The 22,270-nt window shown below is 23.9% G+C and overlaps 2 protein-coding genes across 3 annotated transcripts; both read left to right on the top strand.

Annotated features, from left to right (window-relative positions):
• Positions 1-1,576: 1,576 nt before the first annotated feature.
• LOC126895835 (cytochrome P450 4C1-like) lies at positions 1,577-12,926 on the top strand. Of its 2 annotated transcripts, XM_050668101.1 has the most exons (11): positions 1,577-1,892; positions 7,194-7,300; positions 8,786-8,876; positions 9,425-9,613; positions 9,684-9,753; positions 9,819-9,945; positions 10,226-10,292; positions 10,448-10,629; positions 10,912-11,080; positions 11,157-11,336; positions 12,575-12,926. In XM_050668101.1, the coding sequence occupies exons 1-11, from the start codon at positions 1,697-1,699 to the stop codon at positions 12,733-12,735; spliced, it is 1,539 nt and encodes a 512-aa protein (XP_050524058.1). In that variant the 5' UTR covers positions 1,577-1,696; the 3' UTR covers positions 12,736-12,926. The 2 variants fall into 2 exon arrangements, with proteins under 2 accessions (XP_050524058.1, XP_050524059.1); XM_050668102.1 differs by lacking the exon at positions 7,194-7,300 and having other exon boundaries at positions 1,769-1,892.
• A 4,404-nt stretch (positions 12,927-17,330) lies between these two features.
• On the top strand, positions 17,331-22,038 carry LOC126895830 (serine/threonine-protein phosphatase 2A 65 kDa regulatory subunit A alpha isoform). The gene is made up of 11 exons (XM_050668091.1): positions 17,331-17,646; positions 18,313-18,504; positions 18,578-18,797; positions 18,897-19,057; positions 19,163-19,318; positions 19,378-19,700; positions 19,765-19,882; positions 19,943-20,108; positions 20,670-20,824; positions 20,906-21,048; positions 21,439-22,038. The coding sequence occupies exons 1-11, from the start codon at positions 17,545-17,547 to the stop codon at positions 21,548-21,550; spliced, it is 1,848 nt and encodes a 615-aa protein (XP_050524048.1). The 5' UTR covers positions 17,331-17,544; the 3' UTR covers positions 21,551-22,038.
• The last annotated feature ends 232 nt before the right edge of the window (positions 22,039-22,270 follow it).

Genomic DNA, 22,270 nt, shown 5'->3' with positions numbered 1-22,270 from the left:
TTACAGAGTAATAATAATTTAAACATTTTTAGCTTCGATGCGAAGCTGAGAAGGTATTAATTTTACTATGACGCGTTTTTTTTACTATTTAATTATTAACTATTTAAAACTTTTTATGTCCATCCCTTATGCCTTGTAAGGGTGTAAACTTTGTTTTTTTTAATGGGAACACATATTTTGAATTTAATAAAATGTTTGAGTTTTTAATTTAATAGTAAATGGCATTTGAATTTTTAGTATAACCTTATTTATTTATTAGATATAAACACTTAAAAATTTGATACTTTAAATGTTTATATTTAATAAACTAATAAAGTTATATTAAAAATTCAAATGCATTTACTATTGAATTAAAAACCCAAACATTTTATTAAATTCAAAATATGTGTTTCCATTTAAAAAAACAAAGTTGACACCCTTACAAGGCATAAGGGATGAACATAAAAAGTTTTAAATAGTTAATTATTCAAGAATAATGTGTAACTAAAGAAAACTAAAAAAAAAAAAATATGTTAAATTATATTTATTCTGTAAGTAATTGTGTGGGTTATGATAAAAAAATAACCCTGTATACATTTTCTAATTCTTATGTACTTAAAAGCACTTATACTCTTATAGTGCTTATTTAGATATTTATTATATTTTTTATATTCATGATGTATTATTATATTAATATAACTGTTAGTGGTTAAATTATCTTAATAAGAGTTAATCTGTTATTAAAAAATGAAACTTAAGACAATTTGCAGTTCTTAATTCATGATTTACTCAAATTAATGTATATGCTTTTAAAGAAAATAACACAACTAAAATAGTTTTGTGAAGTTCTTTGTTACTATCGTAGGCATTTTCAAGGGCAAAGGATATGAGGATAATACCCTTTCACGATGAAAATAATTAAATTGCAAAGATACATATTTTCTTTTTTTGTAGAAAATAGTACAAAAAAAAGAAAAATGATGTATATACCCCTCCAGACAAAACCCTATGTAGGGTCTTGGTTATTATTGGTTATACAGAGTGTTCAGTAAGTAATATACTTAATAAATCACCTGTATAAAAAATATTTTATCAGTATATACATACTTATGTGTAAAGTAATATAACATATAGAATTACATAAAGTTCAGAAAGATCCTCGATATCAAACTTGAGATTTTACTGATATTATTAGTTAGTTAAAACATAAACACAAAAAAATTTGAATTTACTAGAACAGCTATTTAGCCTATATTTATTGATTACAATTACAAAAAAACTGTACAGATGTATCACCGTGATTTATTAATTCGAACAATTGATAGATATTCAAATAACTAAATAACGGCGGTACATTCGGTACATGAGCAGACATTTTATTATCAAAAACCTTTTTATAATAAAAACTGCTAATTCCTTAATTTATTTATTGTTCTTTAAACTTCGTTTTGTAAATATAATATTTATATAGAACGATAGATTAATACAGAGACTATTGTAGGCCATCTACACCATACGTGTATAGTGGGGTTGGTAATTGAAACATACTAATTTTTGCAGAAGGTACTACGCAAACATCGTTTAAAAGTGAATACACTTAAGTGTTTGCTAACAGTTCATTTCAGTCACTAGTAAAACAATCATCATTGCATAGTCCATCACTCCCGCCGTTTCATTTTTGTTTTGGATATAGTATATTGATTTAATTTTTCCTAACATGATTGGCGTTGGAGTTTGGTTTTTAGCATGGTTTTTTATATTATTGACTGTCTTGTTCTTTGTGCTTTCGTTGTATTATCGTTCAAGGTTATCAGATGAGTATAAGCAGATGTCTTCAAAACTTCCATCATTACCTCATGGATTATTGGCGGAACTAAAGATTTCCTATAAACACGCTACTCTTAAATCTACAGGTTGGTAAAACTCTAATGAGTTAGTATTAATATTTATTTTAAATTGGATAAACCATAAGAAAATTGAGATAATGGAAAAAATTATTTTATTTTTTCTTTAATTAACTAAAACGTCGCATGATTTACTAAGTTGAAAATTTGAACATTTTAACTAGAGGTAAGAAACGATACTATTTTTAGATTAAAATTAGGTTTAGGTTATTATGTTTTAAATAGTCTCAGTTCGAGACAATTTTATTTTATTTTTAATATATTATTTTTTTTATCTATTTGTTTAGCTTAAAAAGAACTTAGAATTAAAGGATAATAAACATTTTAAATGACCAATTTTTTTTATGAAAATTTGTTCAAGGTTTGTGCTTTGGTTTTTATATTATCAAAGGGATTTGGTTTAAAAATCGATTATTTAGGTCCTCGATTTTAAAACAAATACTTTTCAAAAACTTAAGCTCTATTTAATTTTACTCTATTCATTAACTAGGAGATCCTAAAATTAGATCCACTTAAATAGAAAATAATATATAAATAGTAATATTAATATAGTGGTCCATATTAGTCTAAAACTTAAATAGTTGTGAGAATACCAAAAAATCACTAAATATTAGTTTCTACAAATTTAAATTTATAAATAATTGTGTACACACTTATGAAAATCGTAATAAAGTTTACGTGAAAAAAAGATACTTAGTTGGCTAAAGAAAGATATTGTTATAGTGTAACTAACTATATAAAACTGCATTTATTTAGTATTCGAACTATATATTATAGTTAGCCAGCTATTAGTTTATTAGGAGTTGATTTGTCGCTATATTCACCGTAACTAAAAATAATTTTTACATAGAATACCTATTCTCTGTAAAAAAAAATTTTACAGTAAAGTATAAGAAATATATTATTGAAAAAAAAAAATAAATATACGGAGTACAAATATTTATTTTAAATTTAATAATATTTTATTAACTTAATAGTTCTTTTTGGCTAATGTTTTAGTTATTTTTTTTTAATACACATTTTGAAGAAAACCTTGTTAAAAAAATTATTTCTAGCATTCAAAAAAATTCTAAGACTTCTTAGCAAAATTAATCATAAACTCATATTAGATCACACTATGAATCACTTGTGGCTTTTATTACTGAATATTAAAAATGTTAATTTAAAACTAAGAAATATTTAACTCAAAAAGTCACAAAATTACTAACAAATCGCGAATACGTATTATCGCTAAACATATAGAGAGTATGTTTTTAGCGCTGACGATGGAACATAATTCTCGAAATACGTATACACGACTCTTTAGCCATTTTTGTGGCTTTTGATCATATTTGAACAATTAGTTCAATATCAAATTGAATATTAACGTTATTTTCTCCTCTAAATAACCATTTATTTGAAATTTGAATTTAATTCAAAATTTAATAATTTAAATAAATCTAATCGTACAATGATTGTAGTAATTTAGAAAGTAAAACCATTAAATTGTACTTATAATATTAACAATAATAAATAGGCTATACAGAAATTAACACTTTTTTATATTGTCGTACATCTACGGCACATTACATATATCTAATGGTTTTATTAAGCAAGAAATATAGTAAATTAATATTTAATGTTTCTAGAAATTTTAACTTTGCTAAAATTATGCAAAATAATTATGGCAAACTTAGTATTAATGGTATTAATTATGTAGTAGTTATTTTGAATGGTAATATCTTTTAAATCAAACCATTTTAATCTATGTGAATGATACTCTAATAAAATAATTTTTTTTTGCAAAGAATAAGAAAATATATGATTTTTAAAATAAACGCTATTTAAAACATGTGAATGAATGGAAAAATACTATATTACCTTACATCTATAATACACTTAATAAACATGTATATTTTGTAAATGTAGTATGTTGTTCACTACTGTCTCTGTTTACATTCTGATATTATAGTTTTTAAATTAAGTTTCTATCATCATGTAGACATGTTATTAGTTTTACTTTATATACATTAACAAATATTTATGTAATTATAATAAATCATTGATCTATTCATCATCATCTCCTTAGTTTCTATCTCATCTATTTGGGGTCGGTTGTACCTTAGAAATTAATAAGTTCTTACACTGGCTGTCAATCTGACGCAATCTCATTATACTTCAGATAGCCAGTATAGGAGCAGGGAGTGTGTCGCTGTTAAAGTTCCCGTATGGTCACCCATCCGGAAAAAAACAGCAAACAGAGCAGATGAATACCAGCGCTAAAGCGACGGTAGAAATATTGGTAGAATCTTGTCGATTATTTAGTAACAAATATATCGAATGACAAAATAATTTATGGTTAATTTATTCAACATTAAAAAAATAAATAGTACAATTAAAGTATAAAAAACAATAAATTCTACTTGATCAAATTATGCCAAAAATCTAAAGTTCAATATTCTTTATTTATCATTTATATCTTTATTTTTCATACATCGTTAATATTTATTACATTTCTAATTTATATGAATAAAGTATAAACAATATTTAGAAGGTATTTCTTTTACTTATCAATCATAAACAACACTGTGAAACCAATTACGCTACATTGAAACTTTCAGACTCGAGAGCTATAAAATTGGGATAGAGCATTCCCGAAAAGCACATTTGACTATAGATGCTTTAATGTGACTTTTAAAAAATCATATTTTTGTGTTTTTCCAATTTTCTATTTTTATATCATTCTTATTGGAATATTTTTTCCATTATATTCTTGATAATACCAAGATGCTTATTTTAATGTTGATTGCAATGTTAGATGATTAACTTAAGTTCAAGGTTGCGTAAGTTAATGATTTCTTTTAACTTATTAAAATTAGGCTAACTAAAATAATAAACTAATTAATTTAATAAAAGAAGTTGAAAGTTAACTTGACAAATCCTCATTAACTTATCTTAATTTGTTAAGTTAATACATGTTATTTTGCAAAAATATCATATTTATAGAGTGATATATATATATATATTTTTTAATTTTCTTTTTATAACAATAAGATTAATCAAATATGAAAAAAATGTATGGCATAATTTTATATTTATTTATTTAAAAAATATATATTTCAACCTAACCAGTGAAAATTACGTCTTATAGTCGTTTTCATGACAATATGGCGTATTTCGGTTTTGAGTTTTTTATTTTAAAAATACACATTTACTTATTTTAAGAGTTTTTATATTAAATAATTTCTATTATTTATTGAGATAATGTAGTTTTCAAAAACCAATTTTTACTGTTAGCTATACAAAAATGGTGCATTATTTTCTTTCTATTGAATAATTTCGAAAAAAATCAAGATATGGAGTTTTGCCACGGTGACAACGATATACAATAACAATAATAGTAATAATTTTTCAATAAATTTTTAGATTTAAAAAAAAAAACCTTTTTTTTGTTATATTTAGTTTTTTAAGAGATATTGAATTAAAAATATGTCAGTTAGTTGTTATTTTGAACAAAACAGAAATTAAGTTAACATAAAATCTAAATATTATCTTAATTTATTAATTTGTTTATGTCCAGTTTTAATAAGTTAAACAAACTATAATTACAATATGAATAAAACAAGAATTTTTTTATAAACATTCTATATTTCTGAGATATGAAAGGATTTAGTACAAAGTCATCACGTTATTTATTGTGTTAAATGATTTGATTATGTTAATAAAATAACGTATGTATCATTAATTTGGCTCTTTGACGTTTGTAGTCTAAAAATTCATACTCCTTGGCTATACTATTATTTTTAGTAAAAAGTGTTAGATATTTAAAGTGTTATCTTGTAAAAAGAATCTTTCTTGGCGTGAGGGTGTATTCAGAAATTTTTCTCTAATAAACTCAATTTTTTTGTAGTATATTAAATATGTATGTAATCAATTCTTTATTAAAAACATAATATAATGAAATTTATTTCATAAATGCCATAAAATATTTTTGGGAACCAGTTTAGGGGAGTTTCTTATTACCTTTCTTGAAATAGATTTTAATTAGCCCCAGTCTAAATTGACAGCATATTTGAGAGACAGACTTTATAATCTTATCGCTTTATAATCTTTATTCCATCAATTTTTTTTATTGGGCCAAAGAAACAACAGCATTACATTTATAAAAACAAAAAAAAAACATACTCTAAAATAAAAATTATAGTGTGTTCAGAGAAACAAATCTCTAAGGTTAACTTGAAGTGAATTTATAATTACTTGCATAAATTTAAGTATTATAGTTATAATACTATCTATAAATTAAATTAATACTTTGAAATTCAAAAAAAAAAAATTGTTCGTTATTTATTTCATTAATAATTGAATTGATATATTTAAATCAACTTACTTTACTCAAATTTAATTAATCATTTTATTGATGGTCGAATGGTAACCTTGAAAAGAGTATTATAATTGTCAAAAATAAAAACAAAAATGCATCAATAATATTGAATATTTATCGGTATCATACAGATAAATGTTCAATTTCCGCTTAAAGAATGTCAACGTGCTTTTACAAATAAAATAAAATGACCTTGTAAAATATATTAAAAATAATTTTGAACAAAATAATTCTAGTGTAATTTATTTTTAAATATTTTAGTCACGTAAAGATGTACTTACACTTCTTTATTTCCTATTGATAAAATAATTAATTAAAACAATGTTTATTGTTACCAAAATAAAACATAATTATTTATAAATATCAATCTGTAAACATAGGTTAAACAAAAATCCTTTATTTAAGTGGTGTAGTGTTTTTTTAAAAGAAAAGCGTTTTTAATGTATGAATAAAAATTTTTAAAATTCAATTCTAAGAACATACATGTATATTATAAAAATATATACATATTTTACCTAATCTTATAATTGAAACTGTTTTTTATTTGATTTAATTAATGTGTATATACATATTAATACGGTTGCCATGAATTTATCATTATGAGTGTATCGGAAATCGTATAATAAAAAGACGGTATCGTATTAGATCCAAAGAGTCGCAGAGTCAAATTATAACATTTAATAATCTTTTTGATTTTTTAAATTAATAACAAGAAAGTAGAGACATAATATTCTGTTATATTACAGCATTCTAAAATCATTGTATTAAAACATTTCTTTGTAAATACATTATACAATGTATAATACATTGTAAATACATAAAAATGGAGCATTTGTTGTTAATTAAATTTAGTATATCAATTATCATCCAACTAAATAGTTAATGATGTTAAATTACAGTTATGATGAAAAAATAATTTGTCGAATAAAATAAAAATTTACTTATTTCAGATGTATTACCGTATTTGGGAAAATTGTTTAATCAATATGGACCTTTAGTACATATGAATATTTTGGGCTTCTCTTATGTGTTATTAAATGATCCAGAGTACATTAAAGTAATTATGAATATATATAAAATATAATTCTATGTTATTTAATTATATAGTGTTGATGTAACATAGAGGAATTTAAAAATATAATGGTATCAACTTTATATTTTAAATGTCAATACATATTTGACTGGTTCATATAATAGAAAATAACTCAACTAAAAAAATTACTAATCGATAACAACTCTTCAACTAGTAGTTAAGGATTTATTTAGTTTTTTAAATTGATGGTGAAGTGTGGGTATGTTATTTATCTTGTGGCATCTGTCTGCTGCGCTATTCTTTTTACTTATATATAAAAAATATTTAAAACTACTGAACTACTAGTTGAAAAGTTGTAAACGTATAGCCATTTTTTTAGTTAGATGATTTTGTATTATATGATGATCTAGTTATATATGTTTTTACGTACGTACTCTACTAAAGTTTATATTACTCAACTTAAAATTACTAATCATATGAAAACACAACACAATCATCCTTAAATAATCAACTGATTTCGTTTTATTTAGAAAAGAAACAATGTCTATAATGAATAATTACATATCATATGAGTCTTACTTTAGGAACTAATATTATTAAGTAAAGAGGAAAATATAACCCTTAGGATGACGGTTGGTAACGTATTGTTACGAGCACCATTGTAAAAAATTAAAAGGACAAAGGGACAAGTATCAATTATCTTGATCTTGGTTGATAACTGGAAGGTTATGATCACCGTTGAAGATTAATTAACTTTTAAAATGGAAATTTAATATGTAAATCTTTGATCACGGTTGGTAACAGTAGATTAATACAATTACGATCACAGTTGAAAGATCAGTATTTTAAATTCAAAAGTTTAGAAAAAAAATAATGGCAATGCTTACCCAATGCTACAGCGTATAATCAATGACAATCTAGTAGGCAATTATTGCAATCACTAGACTAACATTAAAAGAAATTACACATATATTTTTATAAAAACAGTGAGGGCGTACTTTATGCCAGACGCCACTACTTGGGTCGTATAGCTTAATTGTTTATTAGTTTTTTTTGTTAATAGTTTGCAGTAAATAAATATGTTTCATTTTTATATCTTTTAAATTATAAATTTCTGTTTTGACGAATATGTAACATAAAAAAGTTAACAAGCATTAATATTTATTTTATTAAATAAAAATATATAAACTTATAATCTTCTGAATAAAAGTTTCTGTGTAGCGGACTTTCTTGTAACTGAAAAAAGTGTAATAAAGCTGTAGCATGACGTTAAATAACATTATATGGAATAAGGGATAGACTTAAAAAATATTTAACCACTCAATAATTGATTAATAAATACTACTTATTAAGGAAAATAAAAATTTTCTAAATTATTGTTATTTTAGAAAAAATCTATTAGTCAATGAAAAAATATTCTTCCAGTATACAAAGGAAGAACTAATATTTAACTGGTAACTTATTGCAATTGTTACAAATAATAAAAACGAATATTTAATTGTGTTTTAGCCTTTGTTATCAAGTCCTCATCATATTAATAAAGGACCAGAATATAGCATGCTTAAGCCGTGGTTAAACAAAGGGTTATTAACAAGTTCAAGTAAGTATTAATTATCAATTTTATACTTTAGATTTTATGATTTTAAAACGTTAAACGGTGCCTTTTTATGGTGTAATTCATTTTTGAAAAAAAATTTTAAATTTTAGGTCTCCCAATTTAGAATCTTGCCGATGCCACTGCGTATTGATAGACTATAAATATTAACTAAGTCTACTTATTAAGAGATGATAAAACCCTTATGATCAACATATACTTTTTAACATTTTAGAAATAAATGCTATAGATTAAATTATTTAAAATTTGACAAGGTATTTTCTTTACGGTATTTGGACTACTGGTAAGTCCCTCTGCCCCTACCAAAGATCTATAAAGATCTATCTATATCTAATATTTTTGTAAATATTTGAATTGTAATATAAATACTGATAACATATTATATAAAGAAGTTTATGAGTATTCACTTCATATAAATGACCTTCTATTTTGTAATAATGGCTGTACCAGATTTATTTTATGGGAATGAATTTATATTATTAAATATATAAATAAGTAATCAATGATTATATATTTAATTGATAAATTTTTAGATCCAAAATGGCATTCACGAAGAAAGCTTCTGACATATACATTTCATTTTAAAATATTGGAATCTTACATTTCTACATTTAATAGGCATGCTAGACTTTTAGCCAATGAACTTGGAAAATTTTCAGGAAACGATCAGCAGTTGTCTATTTACTCTTTTATGACATTGTGCGCTTTAGATATTGTTGGTGGTATGTAAAAGTAAATAATATATTTTTATTATAAGAGGTGTATGAATATTAGTTATATTTTTTCATTTAGAAACGATAATGGGAGTAGATCTCCGATCACAAGAAGGCAAATCAACAGAATACGTTAAAGCAATTTACACGTACGTTGTTAAATTATTATTGAAATTTTTAATTATGAATATTAAATTTATGTAATTTCACTTAGTGTTACTGACATTATGATAAAAAGAATGTTTAAGTTTTGGTTGTGGAACGAAAAAATTTTTAGCATTAGTCAAGATGGTAGAACATTTAAAAAGTCTCTTAAAATTTTACATAGTTTTACTGAAAATGTAAGCAACTTGTTTATAGTTAGAAAACTTAATAAATATGCACTATATGTTAATAAGGGGCTTAGAATATACATGAGGTGAAAGTGACAATTTTTAAATTTGAATAAAATTAAGTTCAAAGTTTTTATGTTTCAAAATCATTCTTACATATCATTTATGGCACCTCAACTTTTTTATGAATTGTAATTCATAAGATATTTATTCTAAGTTCTATAATAAATATTTTTCTAATAACTAATATTAAAATATTTTTAATAAAAACTAAACTATAATTATTTAGGTAATAAAAGAAAAAAGAACAAAGCTTGAAAAAATTAATGTAATTGCCAATGAAGAATTAAGTTTTGGTAATTAAAAATAAACATACTAATATTAATTATTTTTTGTGTAATTAAACTAGTTGAATAATTCTTATTTTAAATTTAATTTTGTTTATTCGATATTTCGAAAATGTAATATTTTATTTTTTAAACGATCTATTGACGAAAAATTTTAATTTTAGGCAAAAGACGAATAGAATCATTTCTTGAACTTTTAATTGGGATCTCAAAAAACAATCCTGAAGAAATGACGGACTTAGATATTAGAGAAGAAGTAGATACTTTCCTTTTTGAGGGACATGACACATCTTCTACTGCTTTGACTTTAGCACTAATTTTATTAGGAATATATCAAGATGCTCAAGTAATTTGACTTCAAGTTTTTAATATATTTTAATAAAAATCTCAATTTTATGCAGATTAAAAATAATTAATAATGAGACGAACTAAAATTTTTTTAATTCGAGTTAAATTTAGTTAAATCACAAAATAATTTTTTAACACATGTATTAACATTCTATAAAAATGTTTGTAATAATGTAAACATGATGAAATAAAATATCAGTTTGGCTAAACTTTGAATATTTGAACATTTTGTCACATTTTTATAAAATATTCTTAGAGTAGACATGTTTTATTTTTTTAGAATTTGGTTCGAGAAGAATTAGACTCAATTTTTGGCGATAGTGATAGAGAAGCAACTTTTGAAGATTTAAAAGCAATGTCATACCTTGAACGAGTTATTAAAGAAACTATTCGTTTTTATCCTAGTGTTCCTGGATTTACCAGAAAAATTCGACAACAGTTAGACGTCGGTAAGAATTCAAAAACGGAATTGTTGTATTATTATTTTATGGTAATATGTATAAAATTGAATATAATTTTTAATAGGAGAATATAAAATTCCTCCGAAAACTGTTGTAGTTGTTATTCCATATTTATTACATAGAGATGAAAATATTTTTCCTAATCCATTAGAGTTCAACCCAGATCGATTTTTACCAGAAGTTAGTAGTAAAAGACACCCATACTCATACTTGCCATTTAGTGCTGGTCCTAGAAATTGTATTGGTGAGTTTAAAAAAAGTCACTTACACTTATCATTAAAATAGAGTACGATTTTAAATCTTGTCATCTTTACCGTAACTTATATTTTAAGCGTGAAAAGAACCTGAATTGAACCGGTACCTTAAAATAATTTTTTATAGAATCCGAACCAATAAAAAACTATGATTCTGGTTCTGTTTGATTATTTATTCTATTTGTATAGATAATTTATAAATGAACATTTAATCTATAAAATATCTACATTAGTTAAATATAATATACTTAAGATGAGTAAGTTAATTGAAATAATTAACTGAAGTTAAGTTATGTATGAACAATGTCGATAAATTAACTGTTAAAAGTTATCAAATTATGAACTTAACTAGTTAAGTCAAAAGATAAATTGTAATTTTTTTTCAACTTAACTAATAAAAAATTTTATTTTATCTAAAATTAATTTTTTTTGTTAAAATTTCCTAAAATCATTTTTTGTCGGTCGATGATGCAAGAGAAGGTTAAAAATCGATTTTCGACTTTTAAAACTAAATAGGAAGAAAATATATTGTTAATAACAAGTATTGTTTTTATATGTTTTGCACATTTTTCTGTTGGTTACACTTTTATACGTTATCTCGTATCTTTAAATCTAGTCATTTAAAAAATAAAAGTCACATATATACAGAGACGAACAGATCTAATTAGCAACTCATATAACTTATGATATACATAACATTTTATACTTTTTTTTTTTAATCAATTTTTACAATATAGAACTATATTTAAAATATGTTTTATATTATTTTTCGCAATTACAAAAAATATTTTAATAATTAATTTTTTTTTAATATTTGAAGATAGCCATTTTATAGATAAGTTTTAAAGAAAAATTTTGATAACAAAAGTTTTTATTTTAATTCAGTAGTTACGTTTATACAGCATTTTGAAGTTTGTTAAATTTTGATTTTTTTACATTTTTCCTAAGGTATCAAATGTTAGTCCATATTATGTAAAGGACGGAAGTAATCACTTATTACGTTACTTACTAGTAACAGTACGCGATTTCTTGATGTGGTTCTGGGCTTGTTAATTATTATTAGATATTATGAGTTGAGACAAGAACATATAATAGGCCGATTTTAGTAGACACGCATTAAAGTTTGACAAAAACCATCCCTCATAAAACATGCTCTGTTTATGTTATAAATTTGTATGGTAGTCATAATAACATGTGAAATTATTGAAATTTTCATATTTTTATTTAGGTCAAAAATATGTGATGTATCAAATGAAAACAGTAATATCAACTGTTATAAGACAATTTAAAGTTGAAACATTAGGCACTCAACAAGATATTGTCATTGGATCACAGTTAATTTTGAGGCCAGAATCATTACCTGATATAAAACTTACCAAGATTCGATGAAAATTGAAAAGGAAATGGTTAAAAGTTTTAATTATTATTATGTTTACTAATATTTAACTGTATATTTATAGCTTCAAGTTATGTGTGATGATTAATTATTATATGCATTTTTAGTTATATATTTTAAAATGATTTAGTACTATGTACTATGTAGTATTTATGTAATAGACTGATGTTAATTTTTTAAAGCATATTATTGTTTGTACATGAAGTATACTTATTAAAAATATAATTTAGAATTTTACAATGATAATGTATCTATTTTAGGTAACCCCTATTTTTAATATGATAATTTTATGTCATGAACACCTTAATACATTTGAATTTTTCAACAAAAATTTGAAAAATATTTCATCATAGCCAAAAGTTTGTTTGCGTCGAGGTATATATTAAGATAAATATCTTAATATTTTTTTGTTCCAGGAATACTTTTTGGTCGGAATATTTGAGAAAAATAGATTGAAAGTATTGATCTATGTTTTCATTAAATTAAAAAAAAACTAGTAATACATTTTCATCTGCATTAAATTGAAACTCATATTAAAAGATATCAACATTTTTTTAGTGATGTTCTATCGAAAATAAAACCTTTAAACACGATTTTCTCGAAATTAAAAAATGTCACTAGTACCTCTAACATTTTAAATACCTCATTTATCAGTTAATCGTTGTAGGATCATCTTTTATAACGTATAGGGATATCAATTTTATTTTTTTTAATGGTAAAATACATATAAAATAGAAAATTATCTAAATTAAAAAAATGACTAGTCGATGACAATTTGGACTAGTACTTTGGATGTCATTCTCATTTTTATACCTGTATAGGACAAAGGGTACTGACGGGAAATGACTAGTGATAAAAATAGTAGCACACACTCTTCACCAGTTATTACTTTAATTTGTTAATAACTTTTGAAAAACAGATCCATAAGTTTTTATGAGCGGTCATTTTTTTAATTAGATTATATCCTATAATATAAGCTAGTTAAATAACATATTTAACTAGCTTATATTATATCTTATATATTAATGTTGCCATATAAAAAAATAAAAATATTTTATAAGAGATAAATTGAGATACATATGTAACTAATAGAGTTCGTCAACAATATCGATATTTCCATTCGATATCGATATCGCGGACTTTTTTCATTTTTCCAACGATATCGATATCAATAAAATATTGCATTAATCGAAAAAAAAAACAAAGTATAACTGTTTTTGATCACTCTGTTATTAGGCCAGTTAACGAAGGAGTAATTTTGGCGAATGGCGGAATAAATTCCCAATCAAATATATTTTTTTTTTAAGTTGAATTAACATATGCATAAAGACATACTAAAAGTCCTCATCGATTGGACTTGAGCTTTTTTTTTACAGCCTCGCAAAAGTTAAAAAATATGAGCTTTTTTAATTTTCTCAAAAAATATTTAACTTACAAAAAAAAGTTTCGTACAAAAGTTGTTTAAAGACAATTTTAAACAAAAAATGTATCTTATATTTTTACATTTAAACAAATATTTTTCGAGTAACATTACATTTAATATGAGTACTAAAATTTATTTTCCAATTCTTTTCATTTTACGGTTACTTTTTATCGTGTTATACTTACATTAGACAAAAGATATACAGCAACAACTGGTTAAAACTCAATCTAAAAAATAAAATGAAATTATTAAGCCCAAAAAAGAAAAATTCCCGATAGATGATAGTGACAATGTTTTATTTTGTAAAAGTTTCAATTTCATTTTTGAAAAGGAAAAAATTTGTTTTCAGTTATGATAAAGCAATAAAAAAAAAGATAAAAGTATAACTTATAGAATTTTTAGTATGTGACATTTCTGTAATTTCTGTTATAATAATATATAACATGACACGCAGGCCGTGTCATATTATATAAATTTCAAGTAAAAAAAAACCCAGCACAGGGGGGTCGCGCCACAGTGGTGACGTGGCATAGTTGGATCAAGTATAATGATATCTGACAGTGATTAAAATCACTATCAAAAAAAAACGCTTCGATGCAAATCTTTAGATAGTGTTTAATTTTAAAAAATTGGTGGATTATTCCAAAAGCTTCATAAACTGCTAGTTCCTTATTAATATCCTGATTAAGATAAAGTATGTCGAATGAAAAAGGGATTATTAAAAAATAGTATTTCCCATAAAAAAATTATATTGATCAATACACTTTTCAATAAGTTATAGCATTATAAAGTTTAAAATGTAAAAAATAAAATCGATAATTTTCACACAATAATAGCATTTGGTAGCCATTTTCACCGTGAAGACAAAATAAAGTCCGAAATTTTTTTTTTTTCATGATAAAGTATATTACATTAGCTTTAATTTAAGATATATATAAAAGTGTCAGACCTTCCGGAACACTTTCAAAAGTTAAGTTGAAAAAATTAATTTTTTGTAAAAAAGTTGTCATTTTAAATACCCCCTAGTGAGCAAGTAAAAAGTCAGATTTATAAAAAAAATATACCAAATGATAGGTAATGACATCTTGCATCTATATAAAAAAAAATTATATTGATATATTCATTTTTGAAAAATTTGCGGCACATTTTATTAAAAAAAATTGAAAAAATTTCGAAAATTAGCGATTTTTAAATTTGTAATTTTTTTGGAGGTTTCCCCCATTTACGGTGAACGGGGGAATTTTTTTCAATTTTTAAGGGTAATTTCTTCGACTAGATACGATTTGTGATCATTTGACGTATCATTGAAAGAAGTCGGTTCGGTGAGAGCTGAGAAAAAATGGTAACAGACACACAAAAAAAAAAAAACACATCTTTGTAAAACCAATACCTTCTCAGCTTCGCATGGAAGCTAATGTATACAGAACTTATATATTTTTTTATTATTATTATTCAAAACAGTATAATTCTATTATTTAATAAAGAATAATTTCATCCATTAATATAAACAATATATAAAAGGGAGTTCAGTAAGTATGGAAACGGGTTTCTATTGTTCTTATTGTTTGTAACAATAATTTAACAATTTAAATAACACTCTGTATAATGATTAAGTCTTGTACCAAAAAAAAAAAAATTATTTCTTCATAATTAAAAGTAATTTGAAAATATTTGTTTTTAGTTTGAGATATAGCTATTATCTATATATTTTTTATATTAATATTATTATCTGATTTGGTTGGTATTCCATAGTCTCATTTTTAAAATAATGGTAACTTAACGGTATTCTTGAAAATAAAAATATTTGATGAAAACATTTAAAATTAAAATCTAATTTTTGAATATAACATTTTTTTTTATTTATTTTTTCATTTCGATATTACATATAAAAATATATCGTTGATGAACCCTAGTAACTAACAAAAAAACCAAAGAAAAATAAAATTCATAAAAAATTATTATTTCAAGATAAATTGAATGGCTAGTGTAAAAGAATCACCTTGTATATATATATATATATATATATATATATATATATATACAGGTAGATGCCTTTAAAAAGTAGATCAATTCTAATATAAGACGTTTGGTGTCCCTAACGAATATCTTACATATCAAGGTTCCTATAAAAATCATCATTATCAAGAGTGAAATCGATAATAATTTACTAAGGTGAATTCATTATGATAATTACAATTAATTCACCTTGTAAATACTATATGATGTAATGAAGTGATTGTCTGAAATTTTACTTTTATCAATAAATAAAGATGAATGTGCAACAGTGTGGACACATTTTTTCATTTCCATGAGCATAACCTTAATAATTTTCCATGAAAGTAATGTAATCAAAATGGACGTTCTCCCTGCGCCCCGATCCCCGTTTGTTATTATTATTCGTCAANGTACCAAAAAAAAAAAAATTATTTCTTCATAATTAAAAGTAATTTGAAAATATTTGTTTTTAGTTTGAGATATAGCTATTATCTATATATTTTTTATATTAATATTATTATCTGATTTGGTTGGTATTCCATAGTCTCATTTTTAAAATAATGGTAACTTAACGGTATTCTTGAAAATAAAAATATTTGATGAAAACATTTAAAATTAAAATCTAATTTTTGAATATAACATTTTTTTTTATTTATTTTTTCATTTCGATATTACATATAAAAATATATCGTTGATGAACCCTAGTAACTAACAAAAAAACCAAAGAAAAATAAAATTCATAAAAAATTATTATTTCAAGATAAATTGAATGGCTAGTGTAAAAGAATCACCTTGTATATATATATATATATATATATATATATATATATATACAGGTAGATGCCTTTAAAAAGTAGATCAATTCTAATATAAGACGTTTGGTGTCCCTAACGAATATCTTACATATCAAGGTTCCTATAAAAATCATCATTATCAAGAGTGAAATCGATAATAATTTACTAAGGTGAATTCATTATGATAATTACAATTAATTCACCTTGTAAATACTATATGATGTAATGAAGTGATTGTCTGAAATTTTACTTTTATCAATAAATAAAGATGAATGTGCAACAGTGTGGACACATTTTTTCATTTCCATGAGCATAACCTTAATAATTTTCCATGAAAGTAATGTAATCAAAATGGACGTTCTCCCTGCGCCCCGATCCCCGTTTGTTATTATTATTCGTCAATTCGTGTTTTTATCCGCTGAAAATTAATTTGTTCTTTTAATTTTATCGCGCTCAACTTTATTTGGAATCCACGTGAAATTATATATTATATTATTGATTCGTTTAGATTTCAATGATTTTACAGTAATTGTATTTAACGTATGCGTTGGTCTTAAAAACGAAGACGACACCATAAATACTTATAACAAATGGCTACGACTACTTTACCTTCCGGAGAACCCGTATCTGAAGACACTTCTCTTTACCCAATTGCTGTACTGATAGACGAATTGAAAAATGAAGATGTTCAAGTAAGTTATTACGACATTATTATGAATCATATTACCAAGTTAATATAGCTATTGTACAATTGTATCATGAATTGTTTACCAATTGGTTTTACCCATGTTTTAGTTGACATATCTGTCAGACATCTGAAAGTCGTAATTAATTATTAGTGTTCTGTATTTTAAATATATAAACAGATATTTTTATAAAGTTTTTAGCTTAGAATTGATACGTATATGATTTAACATACATAACAGTTGTTATTTCCTAGATTTACATTTTTTTTTCAACAGAATAAACTAATTTTCGGCTAATTATTAATTTTAAATTTATACATTAATTGTATATATTATAATTAATATATAATACCAATTTAAAATAAAACAATAATTTATATATTTTTAATTGGTTTAATGAAAATTCATATTTTTGTTATCAATTTTGTAAAGAACTGGTGTATTTCCATAAAATATTAAATAAAACTAATGAACACAATAAATGTCAAATTATTTTAAACAATTTATTTTCAATGTTTTAAATTTGATAGTTCAATTCAAATAAATCAATGTATTTTAAACATTTTTAAGTTTTTATTAAATTTTTTTTAGAATATTTTAGTGAAATACTATATATTTTGTTGACATTATTGTAATTTTTCAATCATTATTGTTAAATTTTTATATTTACAGTTACGCTTGAACTCTATAAAAAAACTATCCACAATTGCTTTAGCACTTGGTGTAGAACGTACTAGAGTAGAACTGATTCCATTTTTGACTGAAACAATTTATGATGAGGATGAAGTTTTGTTGGCTTTAGCTGAACAACTGGGAAATTTTACTAATTATGTAGGAGGTCCAGATTTTGCATACACCTTATTGGTAGTTATCCAAAGTTACATCATAAAGTGAACAGTTTATAAGTTCATTTTGAAATGTGTTTTTTTCATTGTAGCCCCCTTTGGAGTCCTTAGCTACAGTTGAAGAGACTGTCGTGAGAGATAAAGCAGTTGAATCTCTACGTCAGATAGCTGTTTTGCACACCGTAGCTGATCTTGAAAATCATTTTGTTAGTCTTGTGATTCGTTTGGCATCAGGAGACTGGTTTACTTCACGCACATCAGCATGTGGTTTATTTTCGGTTTGCTACTCACGTGTAAATCCCATGATTAAATGTGAGCATTTAAAGTTAATTGTATATTTTAATTAATCATAGTACCTAGGTACTTAATAACTTATCTTAGGAATTAAAATTTAATTATTTTAATTAATAGCGGAGTTACGTAATTACTTTCGAAATTTATGTCAAGATGATACTCCAATGGTAAGACGAGCAGCTGCAGGAAAGTTGGGAGAATTTGCCAAGGTTGTGGAATTAGATGCTTTAAAAAATGATCTTATACCTATGTTTTCCTCTCTAGCTCAAGATGAACAGGTATAAAAATGTTTGGATATATTTTTGTTGTGTATTTTATTATATTATTTATATTTTTATTTATAGATTGCATATATTTAAATTATTATTATGTTTATAAATTAGGATTCGGTTAGACTTTTGGCTATTGAAGCTTGTGTTAGTATAGCCTCGTTACTTACTCATGAAGATGTTAATGATTTAGTGATGCCAACTTTACGATTATGTACATCTGATAATTCTTGGAGAGTACGCTATATGGTTGCAGATAAATTTACTGAGGTAATTATATTTGTTTGTTTTATTTATAAAATTAATAATAATTTTCTATAATGTATTAGTTACAAAAAGCGGTTGGTCCTGAAATTACCCGCATTGATTTAGTACCAACATTTCAATCATTGTTACGTGATACTGAGGCTGAAGTTAGAGCAGCTGCTGCTAATAAAGTTTGTGATTTTTGTCGTAACTTATGTCCTACAGTTGCTTCAGCCACATTAACTAATGATCCAAATACTACACAAACATCTAATGCTGTTGACTCTATTATAATGACTTCCATTTTACCTGTAGTCAAAGGGTTAGTAGCAGACACAAACCAACATGTCAAATCAGCTTTAGCATCAGTCATTATGGGATTATCCCCAATCCTTGGCAAACAAAGGTAATATTAACATCAGTTTACCCTTATTCTATTGTATTGTAATTATTTTTTAATATTATTATAGAACTTTAGATCACCTATTACCATTATTTTTAACTCAATTAAAAGATGAGTGCCCAGAAGTACGTCTAAACATAATATCAAATTTGGATTGTGTTAATGAAGTTATTGGAATTCAACGAGTAAGTTTTATATGCTTTGAAATTATTTAATCTAGATTAATTAAATTTTTTTTCCAACAGCTATCTGAAACATTATTGCCAGCAATTGTAGAACTTGCTGAAGACCCTAAATGGCGTGTACGTTTAGCAATTATTGAATATATGCCACTTTTAGCAAGTCAACTAGGTGTCCAATTTTTTGATGACAAACTTAATAGTTTGTGTATGACATGGCTTATTGATCATGGTAATAAATTCAAATCTATATTATTTTGTTTTGTTTTTTTTTTATACTGGAAAATAAAATAATTTTTATATGTATTCTTAAATAATGCTTTATTTAACACGTGTCTAAAAATAAAATTAGCATTTTAAGTTAAGCACATAAAAATTTTCATTCAGCTTTTAATATACTTTAATTTCATTAGATTAAAAATTTAGAAATCATAGATAATATTTATTTTAAAAAGTTAATGATTAAATTAAGAATGTTAAATATTTATTGTTATTGAGTTTAAGGAAGTTTTTATTAAAAATTATGATCCTTAAACAAGTGTGTCATATTATATTATATTTTAACTAATTATTTCAATGGTTATATTACCATTGAAATAAGTATTTATTATTAATTAAAAAATTACTGTTACAAGAAAACTTAACAAGTTAGTATCATAAAATTTAATAAAATAGTAAAAAAAATTGAGTTACAAATTATTTCTCTATACCTAAAGAAACATTTAAATTTTCATAATTTTAATTATGTGTGTGTAGTAATTTTACTATTTAAAAACAACATATATTGTTTTAGTATATGCTATTAGAGAAGCAGCTACGTTAAATTTAAAAAAATTGGTTGAAAAGTTTGGTGCTGAATGGGCTCAAACATCAGTGATTCCAAAAGTCATATTAATGGCTAGAGACCCTAACTATTTGCATAGAATGACATTTTTGTTCTGTATTAATGTATGTATTGAAACTCATATTTAATTAAATTATTATATAATTATTATTAAATAAGACAAAAAATATATTTATAAATTATAGGAATTAGCAGAAGTATGTGGTCCAGAAATATCTGCTAAAACTATGTTACCAACTGTTCTTTCTATGGCAAGTGACAGTGTTGCTAATGTACGTTTTAATGTTGCCAAAACACTTCAAAAAATTGGCCCGATTGTTGCACAATCGTATGTATAAGATTAAATTTTTATAGTAGAAGTTAAATTATTAATTAAAGCTGTAATTATTTTGTATGTACAATGTGTATAAATTTTTTTATGAAAAATCTATTATTTTATAATCTCTAAAATCAATTATTTCAAATTTAAATGAATAAATTAAAAAAAAATTTATATACGTTAGAAATTATATAACTACCTTTGTTAAATAATTCTTTCCTAAAACATGTGTTGTACTTAAGAAGAAAAAAAAAGTAAACAAAGTGAAAAACTTTCAAGTTCTATTCTTTAGAATTAAATTTATGTTAGCAATTATGTATATTAATATTCTAATGAATTTTCCTGTTAACTATATGTAAAGCCTTGATGTATTATATTTCCCTATTTATCATGTTTCAGGGCTGCTGTAAAATCCCAAATTAAACCTGTGCTAGACAAATTAAATACAGATACAGATGTTGATGTCAAATATTTTGCTGCTGAAGCAATGTCAATAATTGCGTGCAACTAATATTATTTTATTATTGTTTTATGTGTATCAATTATTTGGCGCCCAAATTATTAAAACATGTTACTACAGCTTATGCATTTTTCTCCCAATTCTATGCATACTATGATTTTTTTTTATTAAACTAATACAAATATTATTATAATTATTATCATTTTTGTAGATTATTTTAAACAAAAATTGTGAAAATGATAATTTATTATGTTAAGTCAAATAATCAATAATATTATATAAGTAGATACTATGCTGTAATTAATATTATATTTTAATTCAATAATGGAAATGTTTTAATTATAGATTGAAATTCTAGAATTTTTGTTAATTTTACAGCTCCGACATTTAACAACTAGATTAAATTATTACTTTAATCTCTGTATTTAAATTTATTGAATAGAAAGTTATTCGTAATTAATTTACTTAAGTAATGTAATAATGAATATTGTTTTCCTAATGTTATATTTATTTATACATACATACCTTCTAAGTAATTATTTTCTCAAATTTATTTATTTTACCTGATTTATAAAATCTTTCCTAATTGCATTTGTTTGGGTTTTTTCTTGAAAAACGTATCAATTTTCTGTTTTATGAACCGAGTAGAATAAATCAATGTTGAGTATGGGTGAAAAAAAATGTATATTTAAAAAAAACTTCATTATTTGATTAGGGAAAAATATACAAAGTCAAAAATATCACCAATATTTTGTTATAATCTTTTTTCTC

Source organism: Daktulosphaira vitifoliae, unplaced genomic scaffold (genome assembly GCF_025091365.1).
Source record: "Daktulosphaira vitifoliae isolate Bord-2020 unplaced genomic scaffold, ASM2509136v1 Scaffold_1, whole genome shotgun sequence".
NCBI lineage: Eukaryota > Metazoa > Arthropoda > Insecta > Hemiptera > Phylloxeridae > Daktulosphaira > Daktulosphaira vitifoliae.
This window is presented reverse-complemented; position numbering and strand designations above follow the sequence as displayed.

Bases quoted from the DNA above. Each gene is read 5' to 3' on its own strand.
- LOC126895835 (XM_050668101.1), top strand. From the start codon at position 1,697: ATGATTGGCGTTGGAGTTTGGTTTTTAGCATGGTTTTTTATATTATTG. The intron at 9,946-10,225 runs GTAAGCAACTTG...ATAATTATTTAG, and splicing joins TACATAGTTTTACTGAAAAT to GTAATAAAAGAAAAAAGAAC. The intron at 11,337-12,574 runs GTGAGTTTAAAA...ATTTTTATTTAG, and splicing joins TGGTCCTAGAAATTGTATTG to GTCAAAAATATGTGATGTAT.
- LOC126895830 (XM_050668091.1), top strand. From the start codon at position 17,545: ATGGCTACGACTACTTTACCTTCCGGAGAACCCGTATCTGAAGACACT. The intron at 18,798-18,896 runs GTGAGCATTTAA...TTTAATTAATAG, and splicing joins TGTAAATCCCATGATTAAAT to CGGAGTTACGTAATTACTTT. The intron at 21,049-21,438 runs GTATGTATAAGA...ATCATGTTTCAG, and splicing joins GGCCCGATTGTTGCACAATC to GGCTGCTGTAAAATCCCAAA.